Genomic DNA, 22,428 nt, shown 5'->3' on the forward strand with positions numbered 1-22,428 from the left:
ATTGAGCGGTTTGATAAAAATTCTTCAATAAAAGAGAACATATGTCCTCCTATACCCCACGAGGCCAATTGCTTTAAAATACCACCCCTCCAGGTGGTGTCATATGCCTTTTCGAGGTCAAAAAAGACACCCACCACCTGGTTCTGGTTAGAAAAGGCATTTGAAATTTCCCTTGATAACATCAGCAAAGGGTCTAGAGTACTTCGGTTCTTCCTAAAACCAAACTGCCTGTTAGATAAAAGATTTTTTTATTCTAGATACAACACAAGTCTGTTATTGATCATTCTCTCAAATAGTTTGCATATGCAACTGGTCAAGGATATGGGCCTATAACTAGATGGCAGTTCTGGGTCTTTACCAGACTTGTGGCCTAGAATTACAATTGAAGTATGCCAGGAATCAGGAGATGTATAGGAAGCCCATAGACCATTAAAGGTTTCTAATAAAAATTCCTTGGTATCCACTGGAAGATGTGATATCATTTCATACCGGATGCCATCCTCACCTGGGGCAGTTAAAGAAGAACTAGAGATAGCATTTTGCATCTCCTCCATACTAAAAGGCAGGTTAAAAGCTTCAGTATTTGAAGAAGCAGGAGGAACAACAGATGTTGATGCTCTAATTTGTTGAAATGCTGGGGAATAGTTGTCAGCACTTGATACATGGGCAAAGTGCTTAGCGAGAACCTCTGCTACATCTTTGGGGTCAGATATATATCTATTATTTTCCCTTAATATTGGTAGAGGTTTAGGGAGAAATTTACCTTGAAGTTTTCTAATCTTGTCCCATATTTCCTTTGAAGGAGTTTTGGTATTAATATTAGATATATATTTCTTCCAAGATGCTCTATCTGCTTTTTTAAAAGTTCTTTTTTGTTTGGCACAGGCTCTGAGATATGCTATTCTATCTGCTATATAGTTTGTTCTCAAGTATCTTCTGAAGCAAGTTCGGGTCACTTTTCTTGTGTTGGCACATTCTTTACTCCACCAAGGAACTACAGAGCGATGAGGTAAACCACATGTTTTAGGTATAAACTTGCTAGCATTATCATCAATAATATTTTCAAGATGTTGATAGGCATGCACTGGAGATGTAAATTCATCATACTCTTTATCGGTGTGTGAACAGTTTTCATAAGCTGCCCAGTCTGCCTAATCTATCTTCCATTTTGGTGGAAGATTATGGGCATAATTTAACATTATTGGCCAATGGTCACTGCCATGTAGGTGTTCATTTACTGACCAAAGGTAGTCCAATCGAATGGATGAGGAACAGATTGACAAATCAATGGCTGATGTAGAGTTGTGGAATACATCATACCTAGTTGGAGAACCATCATTCATTAGTATTACATCATTGTTGTCGATTAATTCTTCAACAAGATTACCCCATCTATCGCACACATTTCCACCCCATAAAGTATGCTTTGCATTAAAATCACCCATTAAAATAAAAGGGGGCAGGAAGCTGATTGATCAAGTCTTGGAGGTCAGAAAGTCTAAGCCTTCTTGGATTACCAGCATGATCTAAGAGGAAAAGTTCTAAGGATGGTTCAATATATAGCGAGCATAAAGTAATTTTTTTCCCGATATGAGTTCTAACTGCACATGCCTGTAGTGGTGTATTGAGTGGGATTGTTTCAAATTTTACAGATTTGTGAATAATAAAACCTGTACCACCTTGAGCTCTTGCAGCTTGCAAAGGAGGGGATCTACAAAAATGATAATTGAGTCCAGGATTAAATGGTTTGTCACTGATCTTGGTTTCCTGTAGGCAAATTACCTTCGTGTCTGAGTCCCTGGTTAAAGTTTTTATTTGCTCAATGCTAGTACTTAGACCTCTGCAATTCCACTGGATGATAGACATTATCTTTTGTTATTATTTTTCTTTGTCTCATTTGTCTTTTGGGACTTTTCAGATGAAGCCATGTAAGGCCTGGAGATGGAAGGCTTTACTAGGCCACCACTCTTCTTTTCTTTCTTTCTAGGATCTTTATACAAGTCAACCTTAGGATCATGAGCAGTAGGGCACTTACCTGACTTAGATGAAGGTGAGGATGATGGGGACCTTTTCCTCTTTGGAAGATCTTGTTTTCCAATCTCCATCAAATCAGGTAGAGATTCTGCCTGAGACAAAACATTTAAGGTGGTGGAAGCCACATTGGCTTCCTTGGAGGATTGTGGTAGAACTTCAACAGTTCGAGCACTTAACCCAGAAGGCTGGGCTACTACCTCTAGGGGAGATGCTCCTATCGGTGACAACACTTTTGGTGTGTTGGACACCATATTGACCTCTTTGGAGGTTTGTGCTCTGGCTTTTGTAGCCTGAGCACTTGACCCAGATGGCTGGGCTACTACCACTAGGGGAGATGCACCTGACGGGCCAGGTGCTGCCACTGGTCCCCCTGTGGTAGTAAGGGGTAGTGGATTATAATCTTTTGTTGGCATCTTAACCGCGCGAGCAAAATTAAGTTGCCGATTGAGTAAATGCTTTGCATAACCTACACTTATATGTTCAGCATTTCCTTTCAAGATTGCAGCTTCTTCATTCTTGTATTCTCTACATCTTTTATCATTTGGTTTATGATGATCTTTACAGTTTGCACAGGTTGTATCTCTGTTGCATTGGCCATGTTCTAACAAAGAACAGTTAATACAGATCTTCGTATTATTGCAGTACCGGGAAGGGTGACCGTACTTGAAACAATTAAAGCATTGTAAAGGCCTAGGTTTATATTCTCGAACACGTACTCTTTCATTCTCAATAATTATATGATCTGGTATAACAGGGGTTTCAAATGTTAAAACTACCATGCTTGTTTGAGGGATCTTACTTACTTTCCAAACATTAGCAGGGCACATGTCCAGAATTTCTGGTTCTGAGAATTCATATAGATCTTTATCAAAAACTACTCCTTTACCATAGCTGAAGCTCATATGTGGTTTAATATCCTTAATAGGATCAATTTCTGCAATCTTCATGCCACAAAGCATGTGAGCTTGAGTATCTGATTTTGCATTAATCAAAACAGATTGCTTACCGTATCTACTAATATCCTTACTTTTAATTAAACCAACTTTTTTTTGTATAAATTTACTAATCTTATAATAGTTATAATTATCTATCTTCCCAGATGCAATTATCCATGTTGGGGGCTTGGGGGTTCTTACTTCTGGAAGTCTATGCTCTATTTCTTTTTCCATCCATTCTTCTGGTTTATATACCTCTAGGTGTCTTGGTGCTTTATCACATAAAGCCCCAGAAATCAAACAATTGTCAATTTTATTGCTCTCTAAATTTTTATTTGCTTCTAAAGCAATCTCAAAACTTGAAAATGATACCCAAGCTTCCCAAAAGCCTTTACTACCATTAAGCTCCATTAAAATTTCTTTGATTGCTCCAAATCTACAGAAGGCTTCATGAATTATGTCATAGCTGCAACCAATTGGTATGTTTTTTAAGTGGAGAATTTTCAGATATTTGGTTGGATCTGGTAATGAGCCAGAACCAGAGAGTAAAGTATTACGGTTATTACAAGCATCATTTTCCACCAGTGCCGATAAATTGTCTTTAACAACACTGGTCAAAGAAGTATTGTTGGAGGAATCCTTTTTATTGCCGAGGTTGTCAACAGAGCTTTCCCTATTTAAACAAGCAGAAGTCGTCAACGGTGTCTGGGGTTCGCCATTTGATCCAGGGGTACGGGGAATATTAAGTTTACTCATTAATTATTTTTTCAGGGGGAGGGAAGGGGTCATAATAACAATGAAAAAAAAAAAAGAAAAAAAAAACAATGGAAAAAAATATAGTTTAAGGGAGAGAAAAAATTAAGACTGTCTGAAATTCCAAAGAAGACACCGTTAGCCTTTACTGGAATTAATTTCTCCACCAATGACACCTGTGAAAGCTGCTTACCAAATGTCCACTCCCTACCCTACCACAAAGGGATGGTACCACTATGATCAGAGTGGCTCAAGTGTATGCCAAACCCGCTTGATGGGACTGAGAGCATTTCAAGAATACAATCATCCCCACTCTAATCATAGTGGCAGGCAAACCGGACAGAATGCCGAGAGTCCTATCTCTATAAAATCGCCAACCCCTGGAATCCGAAGGCCAAATTTCCTAAGAGATAGTTCCGCGTGCCAGTATGGGAATACTGACACTCCTAGGTGTCCAAACATTTTCGGGCAGTTGGCAAGACCACCACAGCTCCCACAATTGATTTTGAAATAAAAACCGATCATGGATACAATGTCCCCTCTAAAAAACCTGGACAGTGAAATGGGTAAAAGAGTTTTGACAGCAAGGTTGGAGACAGCTGATAATTATGAAGGAGGAATAAGCAATAAGAGGTAATAGAAAAAGAATGAGAGAAATTTAGAGTCGAACTGAGGAAAAGAAATTCCCCAGTTCGAGAGCCCTCTTGCCCGTCACAAGCCTTCAGCACGGGAATGATATGCCGTGCTGAAGCCCAATGACTTCATCAAGGCATTCTCTCGTTAAGAGGGCTGTTGTTGTTGACAGTTCACAGACTGTCAAGCAGTTACATGACGTTGCGTCCTGGTCCGCTACTAATGCACCAGTGCGTGTGGACTTTGCTTGTAAAGCATTGCCACCATGGTAGGTCTCTCCCTTGCTTGAGACTCAGCTATTATCGGACAAGGTTCCTTCAGATGAGGAAGTTGCTGTTCCCCCTCCTACTGATATTCCCTTGAGGACTCTGTCAGACGGAGAGGAGCCTAAAGCTGCTTAGCCCTCTATGGACTTTAAATAAATCATGCTGATTTTTAAGGATCTTTGTCCGGATCTTTTTGTAACTGCTGCTCCTCGTTCGCCTAAACGTCAGAGCTTACACTAGGCCTAGCTACTTCGAAGACGTTGTTTTATAAGCTAGTGCTCTCTCGCTCTCCTAGAGAGCTTTAAGTTTGCTAGGCGACTGGTTTATCACCAGGAGGAGTTTGGAGGATACAGCCTTTGCTTTCCCTTCTTTTAAACTGGCTTATAGAGCGAGAGTCTGATATGACACGAGAGAAGTTCTCGGCTTGGGAGTTCCTGCCTCTGCCCAGATAGACTTCTCAAACCTCAGACTCTCCCTGGCGCCTGGCCATGAGATGCTCCAAGATTTTACAGGTCAACTTCACAGCTGTTTTCGAGCCTTTGAAGTTTTGCTGTACAATTATGTCATGCATAAACAAGGCTTTCAGGGATGGCTCCAATGATCTGACAGCCACGTTCTCTGCAGGAACAAGTCCATCAGGGATGGCTCCATGATTTGGCAGCCATGTTCACTGCAGGAGTACGTAAGAGGCAAGTGCGCTCAATGTGTTCATTGTCAAGACAAACTTCACGATGAAGTCTACCAGGCTGTCTTGACAGCATTTATGGAAGGCGACTGGATGGTCTCTCTCGACCTTCAGGAGGCATACTTCCACATTCCTATACACCCGGATTCCCAACCGTTTCTGAGGTTTGTTTACAGGAATGTGGGGTACCAGTTTCGAGCTATCGAGGATCCGAACCTCCCTGTACTTGGACGACTGGCTTCTCAGAGCATCGTCCAGCCTTCGCTGTCTGCAGGATCTACATTGGACGTTGAGTCTGGCCAGGGAGTTGGGACTTGTGGTCAACCTAAAAGTCCCAACTGATCCCATCCCAGATTATTCTATTTTTGGGGATGGAGATTCGCAGTCAAGCCCTGCTCGAAGTCCAACTAATGCTGAAAAGAAAACGTTTATTCAGTCAGGAGTTGGAACAGTCTCGTAGGGACTCTCTCATCCCTGGAGCAGTTTGTCTCACTAGGGAGACTACCCCTTCTGCCTCTCCGGTTCCATCTAGCCTCTCACTGGAACTAGGACAAGACATTAGAGACGGTATCATTCCCAGTCTCCGAACCAATAAAGGCATGCCTGAAATGGTGGGACAGCAAGATCAGTCAGAGAGGGACTATCCCTAGCAGTCAAAAACCCAAACCACATGTTGTCCTCAGACGCGTCGGGTTTGGGTTGGGTGCGACCCTGGACGGTCGGGAATGCGCGGGTCTGTGGACCTCAAGTCATAAGAGCATGCACATCAACGGCAAGGAGCTATTAGCAGTCCACTTGGCCTTGATGATATTAGGAAGCGTCTTCGAAACTAAGTGGTAGAGGTCAACTCAGACAACACCAAAACTTTGGCGTACATCTCCAAGCAAGGAGGCACACACTCCTTCACGCTGCTCGAGATCGCAAGGGACCTTCTCTTATGGTCTAGAATTCGAGGCATCTCCCTGTTGACGAGATTCATCCAGGGGGACTTGAACGTCTTGGCAGACTGTCTCAGTCGGAGGGGTCAGGTGATACCCACGGAATGGACCCTCCACAAGGACGTGGGCAAGAGTCTTTGGGCTTCTTGGGGTCAACCAACCATAGACCTCTTTGCCTCCTCGTTGATCAAAAGGTTACCAATCTTTTGCTCTCCAGTCCTAGATACAGAAGCAATCTACATAGATGCATTTCTACTGGATTGGTCTTTTATGGACTTATATGCATTCCCACCATTCAAGATAGTCAACAAGGTACTGCAGAAGTTCGCCTCTCACGGAGGGACAAGGTTGACGTTGGTTGCTACCCTCTGGCCCGCGAGAGAGTGGTTCACCGAGGTACTTCAATGGCTGGTAGACTTTCCAAGAAGTCTTCCTCTAAGGGTAGATCTGTTACGTCAGCCCCACGTAAAGAATGTCCATCAAAGCCTCCCCGCTCTTCGTCTGACTTCCTTCACACTATCAAAAGACTCTCAAGAGCTAGAGGTTTTTCGAAGGAGGCAGTCAGTGCGATTGCAAGAGCTAGGAGAGCTTCTACCATTAAAGTATACCAGTCGAAGTGGGAAGTCTTTCGAGACTGGTGCAAGTCAGCATCTGTGTCCTCGTCCAGTACCTCTGTAGCCCAAATCGCAGATTTTCTTTTACATCTGAGAAAGGTTCGCTCCCTTTCAGCTCCCACGATTAAGGGCTACAGGAGCATGTTGGCTTCGGTCTTTCGACATAGAGGCTTAGATCTTTCCAACAATAAAGATCTCCAAGATCTCCTTAAGTCTTTCGAGACCTCTAAGGAACGTCATTTGGCAACTCCTGGATGGAACTTACACGTGGTCCTAAGGTTCCTCATGTCAGACAGGTTTGAGCCATTACATTCAGCCTCCCTGAAGGATCTCACCCTCAAGACACTTTTCCTAGTGTGCTTGGCTTCGGCTAAAAAGGTCAGTGAACTTCATGCCTTCAGTAAGAACATCGGCTTTTCTACAGAAAAAAGCCACTTGTTCACTTCAACTTGGTTTCCTGGCCAAAAATGAACTGCCTTCTCGTCCTTGGCCTAAATCTTTTGATATTCCTTGCTTATCAGAGATCATAGGCAACGAACTGGAAAGAGTATTATGTCCTGTTAGAGCTCTTAAGTTCGATTTAGCTCGTACTAAGTCATTACGAGGGAAATCTGAGGCATTAGGGTGCTCAGTTAAGAAACCTTCATTGCCTATGTCAAAGAATTCTTTGTCATATTTTATCAGATTTTTTTAATACGAGAAGCTCATTCTCACTTGAATGAGAAAGACCTATGTTTGCTTAAGGTTAAGACGCACGAAGTTAGAGATATAGCAACCTCCGTGGCCTTCAAGCAAAATAAATCTCTGCAAAGTATTATGGACGCGACTTCTTGGAGAAACAAGTCAGTGTTCGCGTCATTTTACTTAAAAGATGTCCAGACTCTTTACGAGGACTGCTACACACTGGGTCCATTCGTTGCAGCGAGTGCAGTAGTGGGTGAGGGTTCTACCACTACACTTCCCTAATTCCAATATCCTTTTAATCTGTCTCTTGAAATGTTTTTAATATTGTTTTATGGGTTGTTCGGAAGGCTAAGAAGCCTTTCGCATCCTGATTGATTTGGCGGGTGGTCAAAGTCATTTCTTGAGAGCGCCCAGATTAGGGGTTTGATGAGGTCCTGTTGTATGGGTTGCAGCCCTTGATACTTCAGCTCCTGGGAGTCTGTCAGCATCCTAAGAGGATCGCTGGGCTCCGTGAGGAAGACAGACTTACAAGGCAGAGTAATCGTCTAAGTCAACTTCCTTACCAGGTACCTATTTATTTTGGTTTTGTTATATTGATAACTGCCAAAATGAAAAAACTCTTAGCTTATACGCTGTAAACATAATTAACTCTGGTCTCTACCCACCTCCTTGGGTGTGAATCAGCTATTATATATTCACCGGCTAAGTTAAATATTTAAAAATGATATTTTAATTATAAAATAAATTTTTGAATATATTTACCCGGTGAATATATAAATTAAATGACCCTCCCTTCCTCCACAATAGACACACAGCGGGACGAGAAGAATTGAAGGTTTTGTTTACATACAAGAGTGGTATCTGGCCGACAGTTGGCGCTGGTGAGCACACCCGCAACCTTCATAGCAATCGCTCGCGAGTTTTTTAGTATGTTTTCTGTCGAGCCGTAGAGTTGCAGCTATTATATATTCACCGGGTAAGTATATTCAAAAATTTATTTTATAATTAAAATATCATTTTACTAATCTTATAATAGTTATAATTATCTATCTTCCCAGATGCAATTATCCATGTTGGGGGCTTGGGGGTTCTTACTTCTGGAAGTCTATGCTCTATTTCTTTTTCCATCCATTCTTCTGGTTTATATACCTCTAGGTGTCTTGGTGCTTTATCACATAAAGCCCCAGAAATCAAACAATTGTCAATTTTTATGCTCTCTAAATTTTTATTTGCTTCTAAAGCAATCTCAAAACTTGAAAATGATACCCAAGCTTCCCAAAAGCCTTTACTACCATTAAGCTCCATTAAAATTTCTTTGATTGCCCCAAATCTACAGAAGGCTTCATGAATTATGTCATAGCTACAACCAATTGGTATGTTTTTTAAGTGGAGAATTTTCAGATTTTTTGTAGGATCTGGTAATGAGCCAGAACCAAAGAGTAAAGTATTACTGTTGTTACAAGAATCATTTTCCACCAGTGCCGATAAATTGTCTTTAACTACACTGGTCAGAGAAGTATTGTTGGAGGAATCCTTTTTATTGCCGAGGTTGTCAACAGAGCTTTCCTTACTTAAACAATCAGAAGTCGTCAACGGTGTCTGGGGTTCGCCATTTGATCCAGGGGTACGCGGAACATTAAGTTTACTCATTAATTATTTTTGGGGGGAAGGAAGGGGTCATAATAACAATGAAAAATAAAAAAAAATGGAAAAAAATAAAGTTTAAGGGAGAGAAAATATTAAGACTGTCAGAAATTCCAAAGAAGACACCATTAGCCTTTCCTGGAATTAATTTCTCCACCAATGACACCTGCAAAAGCTGCTTACCAAATGTCCACTCCCTACCCTACCACAATTTGATGGTACCACTATGATTAGAGTGGCTCAAGTGTATGCCAAACCCGCTTGATGGGACTGAGAGCATTTCAAGAATATAATCATCCCCACTCTAATCATAGTGGCAGGCAAACCGGACAGAACGCCGAGAGTCCTATCTCTATGAAATCGCCAACCCCTGGAATCTGAAGGCCAAATTTTTTACGAGATAGTTCCGCGTGCCAGTATGGGAATACTGACACTCCTAGGTGTCCAAACATTTTCGGGCAGTTGGCAAGACCACCACAGCTCCCACAATTGATTTTGAAATAAAAACCGGTCCTGGATACAATGTCCCCTCTAAAAAACCTGGACAGGAACAGGGGCGTGCACGCGCGCAGGTGCTCACCTGTGGCGCTAAGACAGGAACAGCGGCAGCAGCAGAAGGGCGCGCAGGAAGATTCTGGCGCTTGGGGGAAAGAGGCGTGGATTTGCGCTCAAGGCTCTTAAGCCCCGAAGGGCCCGGTGCCTGCGCAGTGGGAGGATCAGGTGGCGCTTAACACGCATCCGCAACGTCGGAAGGTGACGGCAGGTCAGCAGGTCTGGAGGGAGACTGGTCACAGGGTCCCAAAGGACGACCATCAGCCGAAGGGGATCGCGAAGGATTCCCGGAGAGGTCCAAGGTGGTAGCTGGCAGGATCGGCGAACGGCGAGTCGTCTCCTCCGCAGAGGACGGTGGTGACGACGAGCCGAAGAGGCGCCTCCTAACTCCCTTATGAGGGGAAGGAAGGCCTCTACGGCGAAGGGGAGGACGAGCCTTCCGCCTTATACACCCACGAGGGGCCGTGGGGTCAGCAGGCTGACCATCATAGGGCCTCCGCAGAGGAGTCTCTGTAAGTGAACTCCCCTGTGGGGGAGAATCACCGGCAGGAGAGACCGTTGAACTTAGATCCTCCCTCGAAACGTGTTCGGAGGGGGAATCTAAGCCTTCAGCTACCTCAACAACAGGAATGGGGGTTTGACTAGACCCATGAGATGTCTCCGTCACAACAACGTCAACCACAGACAGAGGATCTATCCCTGCCGTAGTTGGCGATTGTTTGACAGCTGCACCAAGTTTGATCATGTCAAACAGGGCTTCCTTGGAGGACAAACCCTGCAGCCCCAAGGAAGCCCAAAGCTGCAACAAATCATGATTAGACATATTCAAATCCTATTCCAGGGAAGGAGGGGCAGCCGCCTCGCTATGGGAGGCGACTACCTCTCCCGCACCCCGGGATCGGTCAACAGCAGTACGGTCTACGCTACCACTCGCCGGCCTCTCGGAAGAGACCGCTCGAGGTGGAGCTTCGGAGGAGGAAAGGGCTACGGAAGAAGAAGTCCTGGAATTTTCTCTCTTCAAAGAAGCCTCTGAAGGAGAAAGATCCCTTTTAGACTTTTTCTTCCGGCGCCGGGCAAACCTCTCCCACTGGAAGGTAGACCACTCCCTACATTCAATACATACATTACCACTATCACACCGCTGGCCCCTACAGTGAGGACATAAGGTGTGGGGATCGGTGTCGACTGCAGACAAAGATCCCACAAGGGCGGCCGAGAAGTCCAGGGCATGTCAGTAGAGGCCAACTTCAAACACACTGGAAAAGAAAAAGCAAAAACAGATTAAACATGGCAGTCAGAGCGAGGGAGAGAGCAGACAGGTGTGTTCTATGCCTGAGCCAAAAGTAAAGTGGAGCATTCACCGGTGTGTGTGTGTGTGTGAGGGTGGGGGGGGGGTAGCTAGCTACCCCTTCCTACCCCGTAGCTAACTAACGAGGCGGTAAACCCTCGTTAAAATTCTTATGGCTAGTCATTCAGCTACGCCGAAGTAATTACCCCGTGTAAATAGCGTGGTTTGTATTTCAGTTACGGAACAAAAAATTTTTTTTAGTTATTTGTTTACAAGAGCTCGCTCTTCATTAATCCAAAAATGACAAATTCGGAGATAATTCGTATTTTTCCTAACCATACAAACCTTAGCTATTTACATGGGGTATTACTTTCGGCGTAGCTGAAATGATGAGCCATTAGATTTTTAACGAGGGTTTACTACCACCTCGTTAGTTAGCGAGGGGGTAGGGGAGGGGTAGCTTGCTACCCCTCCCCCCACACACACCGGTGAACCGATTCACTTCGCTTAGGGGTAGGACTTCACGGGGAACAGGGCTGGCGGGCAAGTATGTGTAAATAGCTAAGGTTTGTATGGTTAGGAAAAATAGAAATTATCTCCGAATCTGTCATTTGTTCCGTAAACGAAATACAAACCACGCTATTTACATGGGGTGACTCAACCCTTAAGTAGGGTGGTAAGTCCCAGCCTTACTGGCTTTGGCTTTGCCCGGGGACTCAGGATCCGAGTGTGTAGCACTCGAGATAAGGAGTCCCTGCACCTCGCAAGTTCCTTGCTCCGCAAGGAACGTGCGGCCTACATGAGCTAGTGTGTGAAGGAAAGAAGTGTGACTCGTCCTAGGAAGTTGACCTGAAGTCCTTTAGATGGAAATCTAGGCTAGGACGTTCCCAATACCACCTCGTCAGGGTATGGGGGACGCGACAGTATTATATCAATACTCGGAACACTTATATTAATACTCGGAACACAAGGAAGCATGGTTTACCTGCAGTGGTTTGAGGTCAGCTGCGCAGAGAACCCAGGATGCTGCTTTCCCCAAGAGAGGGGAGAATGAAGAAAATACAGTAGTAAGGGCCAGACATACCTTTTCATTCATGCAGACTAAAACCGGGTAACAATGCCCTCAACCTTCTGCTACTTGTCCATTAAGGAGACTGACATTAGACCAGCTGTTGTGCAGCCACCACAGGGCCGATAGAGAACGTATCGAGCCTCCTGTGGGTCACGTCCTGCAGGTAGTGGGCTGTGAAGGTCGTTTGACGCTTCCAGACCCCAGCTTGTAGAACCTGCGTCAGAGAAATTTCTCTTGAATGCCAGGGACGTAGCGATGCCTCTGACATCGTGTGCTCTCGGGCAACGTGACGAAGGAGGGTCAGGATTCAGAGAATGGTGGATAACCCTGCGAATCCAAGCTGAGATGGTGTTCTTAGTGACCCTCCTCTTCGTCCTCCCTGTTCTCACAAACAGGGCTTGCACTCGAGGATGAACTGCAGCTGTTCTCTTCAGATAGAGCCTCAGACTCTTTACTGGGCACAGTAGGAGATGGTCTGGGTCATCTGTTACAGAACGGAGACTCGAAATCCTGAAGGCGTCGTACCGTGGGTCCGGAACTCCAGGATTCTGAGTCTTAGCAACAAACTCAGGGACGAACCCGAACGTTACCTCTCCCCATCCCCTTGAATGGGCGACGTCGTACGAGAGACCATGAAGTTCACTGACTCGCTTGGCCGAGGCCAAAGCAAGCAGGAACACCGTCTTCCAAGTCAGGCGACGATCAGAAGCCTGGCGTAATGGTTCGAACGGAGGTCTCTTAAGAGACCCGAGGACATGAACCACGTTCCATGGAGGGGGTCTCACTTCCGACTGAGGGCAGGTAAGCTCTTAGCTTCGTATGAGTAGGGAAAGTTCCAGCGAGGAGGAAATGTCCATTCCTTTTAGCCTGAAGGCCAGGCTTAAGGCTGAGCGATAGCCTTTCACCGCCAAGACTGAAAGGCGCATTTCTTCCCGCAATTACACAGGAAACTCCGCTATTGCTGGAATAGTGGCATCGAGGAGAGAGATACACCTTCCACGACACCAACCACAGAAGACTCTCCACTTCGCCTGGTAGACCCCAGCAGATGACTTCTCATCAGACAGAACGGTGGGAAGGCGTAGACGTCGATGTTGTCCCACCGTTGTTGGAAGGCATCTTGCCAGAGTGCCTTGGGGTCCGGGACTGGGGAACAGTACAGAGGAAGCTTGAAGTTCAAGGCTGTCGCGAACAAGTCCACCGTCGGGTAACCCCACAAAGTCAGGACTTTGTTGGCTACTAGAGGATCCAAAGACCACTCGGTACTCACTATCTGCGATGCTCTGCTCAGACTGTCGGCGAGCACATTCCTCTTGCCTGGAATAAAGCGAGCCGATAGTGGAATCGAGTGGGCTTCGGTCCATCTCAGTACCTCTATTGCAAGATGGGACAGCTGTTGTGAAAAGGTACCTCCCTGCTTGTTGATGTAAGCCACGACCGTGGTGTTGTCGCTCATCACCTCATGGAGAGCATCCTTCTTCAGCATGGTCTCGACTTCTGCCCGAAGGGCTAGCCCCTTTTCCGATCCCATGGCATAGGAGCTCAACGACAATGGATTCGCTGTCAGGGAGGAAGAGATGTCGTGAACGGGACGCGATATCCCCGACTGATCACAGAGATCGTCCAGGAATCGGGCCCCGAGTTGCTGCCACCTGAACGCGCAACTTTGTAAGCATCCCCCCACTGGTGGACATGGAGGGGGATTGCCAACCCTAGCGTTTGCGGCCTCGGTCGCTCCCTCTAGGATTCTTGCCTTCCCTGGAGGACTTTCCACCCTTCTTGTCTTTGACAAGAAAGGGCTGCTGTTTGGACACCTTCGTCTTTGCTGCCGGAGCCGGTTTCATCAACTTGGACTGGCGAGGTTGTTGGGGTGCTGGAGGTTTGTAAGGCTTAGATGTAAGAGCCCTTAGGAGGAGAGAATCGTGGTTCGATTTCCTCCACCTCTCAGCTGCCTGTTCCACATTCTTGGGCTTAAACAGACTCTTTCCTAGGATGGAAGAGTGTCTGAGCTTGCAGACATCCACGGCTGGGACCTTCGCGTGGTCTCGGTCACCGCATCACGACGTTTCAAGATCGAGTTTGCCCACAAGTTCGAAACTTGTTGGGCCAGAAACTCGATGGTACATGTGCCCGAGAGGAGGAAGGTCTCCAGGGCCTTCCTGGTGCTTTCGTTGGAAAGATCCTCGGAATGCAACAGGATGCCCAGTGACCCTAGCCAGACATCCAGCCACGAAGTGGCCTGCATGGCACACTTTGCGACTTTTTCCTGACTCAGGATCTCCGTTGCCGAGAATATCACCTGCCGGTTGGAGTGTCTCTCAAGAAAGACTCCCCTGGTGAGCTCTTCCACGGAGTGGTGAAGAGGAAGAGCTAAACAAGGCTCCTCCATGATCTCGAAGTACCTCCTCTGTTGGACACGAGGAGGTGGGAGGAGCTTGTTACCAGGAGAGGAACGGCTGGAGGAGGCGAGTTCCGCGAGCTGGCCCTCGACCTTATTTCTGGCACTTCACCCCTTGGGACCAAGGCAAAGCCACACTGGCCTTAGAGGGTTTTTGAGTGTCGTAGACCTGGTCCAGGACCATATCCTTGCCTTCACGAGGGGCGGTCTCAGGGTCCTTGAACTTTTTGAGATGCCTCATCAAAGTCAGGACCTGCCAGAAGGCGTGCTCCGAATCGTGCTGCTCTCCTCCTGGTGAGTTGGCAGCAAAGTCTCCTGTCCCCAGCTGCTCTACTTGGGGGGACACGTGGACATTCTCCTGGGGTCTCGCTGGCTCTGGTCGAATCCTTGAAGACGACTTCGGGATGGTCTTCGAGTCCTTAGGTTCCCTTCTAGGAGGGATGCAGGACTCCAGCAAAGAAGCCTGAGGACTCTTCTCCGCCCCAGTACGCGACGATTCTCCTACTACAGGTGGGGTCTCTCCCATTGGTGCGGTGGGGGAAGGCCTCACCTCGGTAGATTCTCCTGAGGACGGAAAAGCTTCGTCCACAGGAGAAGGAGAGAATGTCTGAGGGGGAGAAGGAGCTTTCCTTACGGGCTTCTTGGGAGCCAGTTTGACCCTAGGAGAAGTCACCACAAACTCCACTCCTCTCTTCCTCTTCAGTGGGGACGCTGGCTTGAGGCCCAAATCAGCGAAGGCGGGCTTAACAGCCTGGACGACAGCTCTGATAAGGGACCCAAACCAAGGCTGAAGACTGACGGAAGCAGTGTCAGGCTCCCATTGGAGGGAAGGGGATTGGGCGATCCTTAGAAGTAGACACCACAGGGCCTGCCTGAAAAGAAGAAGAACATTGCCTAGACCTCTCTGAAGACTTCCCCTCCTCCTGCGAGCACGCTGTCCTGCGCTTGTGGGGGGGGGGGATCGTGAAGACGATGACCTGGTCGTGGGCGCTCCTGGAGACTTGCTCGCGCTGTGAAACCCGACGAGAATCACGACAGGCGAGCGTTGGCGAGCGATGGCGCATAGGGCGATTGTGCTCACGCGAGATAGCGCGTGGGCGCGTAGGAGACCTTTGACGCGCAGGATCGTGTGCACGCGGGCGTGCTGAGGGATGCTTGCGCGCAGGCGACAGATCGCGCGGGCGCGTAGGAGATCGCTGGCGTTCTGGCGCGTGGACAGGAGCAGGCGGCTGGGGCGCAGGGCCAACAGGAGTAGAGGAGCGTACCGGGCTGCTCGCGGGCGTGTGCAGGTGACTTTCCATGGGCGCACGGGCGTGTAGCGTCTCGTCCTGCTCTGGAAGGGCGTGACAGCGAGTGCACACGATGGCGCGCAGGCGAGGGCTGACGCGTAGGCAAGCTCCGAGGGCGCGCAGGTGATCGTGGGCGAGAAGGAGAAGGAGGCATCTTCTTGCCTGTGCCCAGAACAGGGGATCGTGGGCGCGCGGGCAAACGAGGCCGCGCTGACGCACAGGAGAAGATCGCTGGGGAGCTGGGGATCGTGGGCGCGCCTGGCGCGTAGCAGGAACAGGGCGCGCAGATGTGCGCTGACAAGTAGGTGAACGCTGGTGCACAGGAGAACGCCGGCGCGTAGGCAAGCGCTTGCGAGCAGGAGAGCGCTGGCGAACAGGTGCACGGTGACGAGCAGGAAAGCGCTGACGAGATGACTCTGCCTCAGCTGCAGGAGATCGTTGGCACGCAGGAAGGTCCTCAGCAACAGCAGGAGAGCACTTGCGTGCTACTGCGCGGAGAACGTGGGCGCTCAGGTCCACAGGTCTGGCAGGCATTGGAGATTGCGAACGATCTGCAGAGAGGTCCAGGGATGCAGCTGTAACGGTTAGCTCACATCGAGGAGGAACCTCTGCGGGGGACATCGAGGGTGAAGAACCGAAGAGGCGCCTCCTAATCCCCTTGTAGGGAGAAGGAAAGCCTCTACGGCGGGTAGTAGGGCGAGCCTTGCGGCGAAGACAACCTCTAGGAGCAGGCACACCATCGTCGGTCCTCCAAAGAGGAGTCTCTGTCAGTGAACTCCCCCGGTGGGGGGAACTGAGCCTTCAGCTACATCGGCAACCAAGGCAGGGGTTTGACCCGACCCGTCGGAAGCCTCTGCCACAACAACGTCGACGATAGACAGGGGATCTACCTCCACTATCACCGGCGACTGTTCGACAGCTGCTCCCAACTGCATCAAGTCAAACAGGGCTTCCCTGGAGGGCGAACCCTTAAGCCCCAAGGAAGCCCAAAGCTGCAATAAATCATCATTAGTTACAGAGTTATCAATATCCTCCCCCGGAGGAGGAGGAGGAGCTGCCTCGCTATGGGAGGCAACTCCCTCTCCCGAACCCCGAGGTTGGTCAACAAAAGAAAGGCCTACGCTACCACTCGCCGGCCTCTCACGAGAGACCGATCGAGTGGGAGCTTCGGAGGAGGTTCGGGCAGCGGAAGAAGAGTCCTTGGAACTTTCCTTCTTCAAGGCAACCCTTGAAGGAGAAAGATCCCGCTTAGACTTCTGCTTCCGTCGCCGGGAATGCCGCTGTAACGGTCAGCTCACGTCGAGGAGGAACCACTGCGGGGGACGTCGAGGGTGAAGAACCGAAGAGGCGCCTCCTAACCCCCTTGTAGGGAGAAGGAAAGCCTCTACGGCGGAGAGGAGGGCGAGCCTTGCGGCAAAGACTACCTCTAGGAGCAGGCACACCATCGTCGGTCCTCCGAAGAGGAGTCTCTGTCAGTGAACTCCCCCTAGGGGGAGAATCACCCGCAGTTGAGACCGTTGGACTCGGCTCCTTCCTCGAAGGATGTTCGGAGGGGGGAACTGAGCCTTCAGCTACATCGGCAACCAAGGCAGGGGTTTGACCCGACCCGTCGGAAGCCTCTGCCACAACAACGTCGACGATAGACAGAGGATCTACCTCCACTACCACCGGCGACTGTTCGACAGCTGCTCCCAACTGCATCAAGTCAAACAGGGCTTCCCTGGAGGGAGAACCCTTAAGCCCCAAGGAAGCCCAAAGCTGCAATAAATCATCATTAGTTACAGAGTTATCAATATCCTCCCCCGGAGGAGGAGGAGGAGCTGCCTCGCTATGGGAGGCAACTCCCTCTCCCGAACCCCGAGGTTGGTCAACAAAAGAAAGGCCTACGCTACCACTCGCCGGCCTCTCACGAGAGACCGATCGAGTGGGAGCTTTGGAGGAGGTTCGGGCAGTGGAAGAAGAGTCCTTGGAACTTTCCTTCTTCAAGGCAACCCTTGAAGGAGAAAGATCCCGCTTAGACTTCTGCTTCCGTCGCCGGGAAAACCTCTCCCACTGGGAGGTAGACCACTCCCTGCACTGTAGCTGGCTACCCCTCCCCTACCCCCTCGCTAACTAGCGAGGGGATACTAAACCCTCGTTAAAAATCTAATGGCTCGTCATTTCAGCTACGCCGAAAGTAAAACCCCATGTAAATAGCGTGGTTTGTATTTCGGTTACGGGACAATTATGCAGTCCTACAGCTCTCCTCTTCTTGTACAGTAACTAGGAGGTTCTTTAAATGCTGGGAAAGCAAAAAGTAGCAAGACATATTGCGCAAGGGGGGGGGGAGGGGGAGGGGGAGGGGTTGGTGGAGGTTGTTCTAAACAACCTGAAACTGACATCGTCAACATAGTCAATCAAAGAGAAGTTCGTGACGTCTGCGTACACTTGGTAAATATTCATAACATACTAAAATGAAAATGGAGTAATTACTCAAAAGTGTCACTATTTGTGAATTGTATATTTTATTTGGTAAATACTTGACACTAAATCATATCCTTTTTTTTTTAAGAAACTTCTTATGAGAATGACTATTTTTGCAGCGTGTGTTTTCATTGGCGGGAATTGTCAGGCACCCTTAGGCAGTGGTCAATAGATGGCGTTAAGTGTAGCAAAACGTCGTCTGGGAAAATAAGTCATTCTCAAAATAGTTTCTTTAAAAAACCCTTTAATAAGATTTATCATTAAATATTTACCAAATAAAATATACATTTCACAAATACAGTGGTGACACTTTTGAGTAATTAATCCATTTTTAATTTAGTATATATTTTGAATACAGTATACTGTATGCCAAATGTACGCTGATGTCAAAAACTTCTCTTTGGTTCACGATGTAAGTTCCAGGCCTTTTAGTACCTCCTCCACCAGCCTCCCCACCCCCTTACGCAACATATCTTGCTACTTTTTGCTTTCCCATCATATAAAGAACCTCCTAATTACTGTACAAAAAGAGGAGAGTTGCAGGAATGCATAATTTTCAAGCAAATGGAGAGCATGCTCTTGTAAACAAATACCGTTATTTACTTTGTCATAATGTGAGGATTTATTGGTGATTTGCTTTATCATAATGTAAGGATTAATTTGTGATTTACTTTTAGTTTGTGACCTGGGAAGGGGGGTCTGGCTAGCAATTGTGACCTGGGAAGTGGGGTCTGGCTAGCGATTGTGACCTGGGAAGGGGGATCTGGCTAGAGATTGACCTGGGAAGGAGGGTCAGTAATACTGTACTGTATTACAGGGCAATGTAACCTAGGGAAAAAACTACTTTTTTCTATAGAAAAAATTCCACTCTCTTCGAAAATGACACTCTTTCACGTCGCAAATGAATAGTTTCAGAAATATATATATATATCTATAGCCAAAGATAATGGGGACCACCAGTGGGAACTCGGGGTTTTGGGTGGGGAAAACATACTGGGGAATTGGTATATACTGTAATGGTAAAACAAGCCTTTTCTTCTCTATACATTACCTTCTTGGATGTATAATAAACCGATGAAAAAATATGGTAATATTGAGCTGCCATTAGCAATGTTAGCGTAACATGCTAACATTATCAATGTTTTACATCTATTTGTTGACATTCTACCAGTCAGTTGTAGTCGCTCTCGTTTATTCGTTTGTACACAGCAACTTTCGACCTTCTGCGCATAAATTACCCCCACCTGCGCATAAACTACCCCTCCACCAATAGGATTACTTTTTCTCTTATAACCCCTCCCCATTTTCCCCTACTTCATTTTAACCGCCTCATTCAACTATTCGACTTCACCCGCTTTTTTCAAGTATTCTACTTGATTCAGTACAACTATACCATTCCTTTTATGTAACACCCTCGTATACATATTACGTTTGACTCAAGAATTACTAGTTTTATTATCCGATATCTTATAAAATCACCTCATTTTATATTTCCATTAAATATTATTCATCATACACTCCATTTTATCTTGCTATATTACTTTTATACATTTTGTTATCACCTTGTCACGCCCAGATTTCACATAAATATATACTTGCTCTGGACAAGTTTCCCATTCTGGTTCATTCTTGTTTACTCTCTAGACTCCGATGTTTTTCCGTTAACCAATCATGAACCCTTACGTATGGAAAGTTTGCACAGGGGGGTTAATATTTCCCAACCTCCATCTTCCAACAAACCCTTTTCCGTGGAAACCTTTGCCCAAGTCAGGTCTTTGTTAGTTCAAGTGACGTCTTTTTGCGTATATTACGATGGAAGTTTAAGAAACTTGTGACGTCTGCAGTAATCCATACTTGAAAGGATTTCGGTGAATTCCAATGTTGATAATTTTCTTAAATCTCATAATGTAATAGCCCAACGTTTACAGTGTCCCAAGTGCAGTACTAAGCTAAGACAAAGAAGAAACGGAGATTTGGATATACAGAAGTTAAGACGTCACAGTCACAACACCCCGGTGACCCACAAGTTTCGTCGTCGTGGTCATAAAAGTCAGTCATTAATTTCTTTAATTTAATATATTTACAGGTAGAACCTTGGATAGGGGTTGTGACCTGGGAAGAGGGTCCGGGGGCTTGCCCCTGGCTAGGAGTTGTGACCTGGGAAGGGGGTCCGGCTAGGGGATGTGACCTGGGAACTTCTAGGTTAGGTTAGGTGGGTATGTTAGGTTCTGTACCCTTTTGTACCTTTTTATATAGTGTAAAAGCTATATGGAAAAATGCTTTATAATACACATACTAATATTATAGTAGCATTGCTAACGTTAGCAATGGCATCGTAACGTTGGTAACGTTGCTAACATTGCTAGTGCTAGCGTTCGCAGTACATACGTTCTTGATGATTGAAGTGACACGGAATTTATATTAAAACATTTTAACAGAAAATATATGAGACCTTATATTTAAACATTTTAACAGAAAATATATGTTTTCCTGTAGAAAATAACGTGATTTAACCGGTTTTCACCTTCATTTCAGTCGTAATAACAGCAACCAGTTCAGATACCTAAAGTTAGTCGAACTGGTTGTTCTGTTTGTTTGCGGTTGAAATGAAGGTCAAATTCGGTCAAATCACGTTATTTACTACAAGAAAACATGTATTTTCTGTTCGAAATGTGAATCTGTAATACAGTAAAACTTTACTGGGGGTCCAGCTGGAGATTGTGACCTGGAATTGGGTGTCTTGGGGTTGTGACCTGCAACTGTTAGATTAGGTGGATTTGTTAGGTTCTGTACCCTTTTACAAATCTCAAAAGTTAAATAATCCCGTTTAGGCCTATTTTCAACCTTTTACATGGACCATATATTTTTCCAACTGGTTATCTAGTTCTTATTTTGCATTTCTGACCATTATTACTGGGGAAAATCACTCGTTCATTACATTTCCCCACCGAAAAAAATAACCCGGTTTCCCACTGGGGTCCCCCATAATAGTCTTTATGTAAGCGGACCAAAAACTCATGAAGGTGTGGTTTGCCCCAATAATCAATGTCAGAAATGCATAAAACACAAGATATATCGAGTAAGAAAATATATGGTTCATGTGTTTGGCTAGAAATTAAAGTATCATATATTTAACTTAAGACCCAAGTCACCAGCTGATTAACAAGATACCTTAAAAAGAAAAAAAACGGTTTACAGATGGATTCTTTTCAATTCTTCAAATAAAAACTAAACTATCCTGACCAAGGATGCATAAGTAAGTTCAATGAGCTTATGTTGGAACAAGGCTACGGGATTATAAAAATGTAATAAATTAAAACTATTGTACATTGAATAAATGTTATGGTTTTTTTATTACTTGGCAGTATAAGAACAAAAAATTACTTACGATATATACTGTAGATAGTGTATGCTTCTGACACGTCGGTAAGTTTACAAACAAGTAACACGAAGTACACCGGATTAATCAACCGTCTTCGGCTTTGCCAATTATAATCTCTTATTGTTGTTTCTTTACAAATGTCCAAAATCAAATGGAAATTTCAATTTTTCGTGGAATTTTATTAATAGTAAAATTGTTTCTTATTTTTACTTTATATTATCCTGCACGATTTGGTTAAGATATTTTGTTTTTTATATCACAAATTAACTATCTTTGTTGGAGAACTGAAATTCTTCCATGTTGGAATTTATTTTAATTCCAACCTTATTTATATTTATTAAACAAAACAAATACTCAAAACCCAAAACAACTTACATTAAAGAATAGATCCACTAGTAAAACTTTGTGATATTGCCCTACATTACCCTTCTCCCCAGATATGTCCTGAGATACAGAATAATGCAGATCACTTATCACAAGGTAAACGTTGAAGTCTTCCAAAATTGTCATAGTCTTGGGTGATGAACGTTTAGTTTTGTTCGGAGTTAATATCTTATGAAGATGCTGGCCTTTCCACTGAGTACTTTTTATTGGAACTGTTCGCCGTGGCTGTGGTAACCTCGGAGCCTCGGCCCTCGGAGGTAATTTACTGCTTACCTTTGACAGGTAAATATTGCGCACGCGCGAACTTAAGGTATTAGGCGAGTACTAATTTAAGTCATTTAATTCATAAGTTTGATTTTATTATTCATTTTACTTATCATTAACGCTAATAGTTATTATACTAAGTAGCATCAA

General features: G+C 45.9%; 1 protein-coding gene across 4 annotated transcripts in view; it reads right to left on the bottom strand.

Annotated features, from left to right (window-relative positions):
- The window catches only part of LOC137626346 (uncharacterized), a 192,779-nt gene extending 170,553 nt beyond the window's left edge, over positions 1-22,226 (bottom strand). The window contains exons 1-2 of one of the 4 annotated variants that reach the window (XR_011041024.1): positions 22,006-22,226; positions 21,637-21,759 (exon numbers count right to left, since the gene is read on the bottom strand). Coding sequence is in view for 1 of the 4 variants with exons in the window: in XM_068357416.1 (XP_068213517.1) it covers positions 22,006-22,140 (135 nt within the window). In the remaining 3 variants the exon portion in view is untranslated. Of the gene's footprint in view, positions 1-21,636 lie in introns of all 4 variants that reach the window. The other 3 variants (XR_011041023.1, XR_011041022.1, XM_068357416.1) reach the window with 3 other exon arrangements.
- Positions 22,227-22,428: the final 202 nt, after the last annotated feature.

The sequence above is a fragment of the Palaemon carinicauda genome, chromosome 33 (assembly GCF_036898095.1).
Source record: "Palaemon carinicauda isolate YSFRI2023 chromosome 33, ASM3689809v2, whole genome shotgun sequence".
Lineage (NCBI taxonomy): Eukaryota > Metazoa > Arthropoda > Malacostraca > Decapoda > Palaemonidae > Palaemon > Palaemon carinicauda.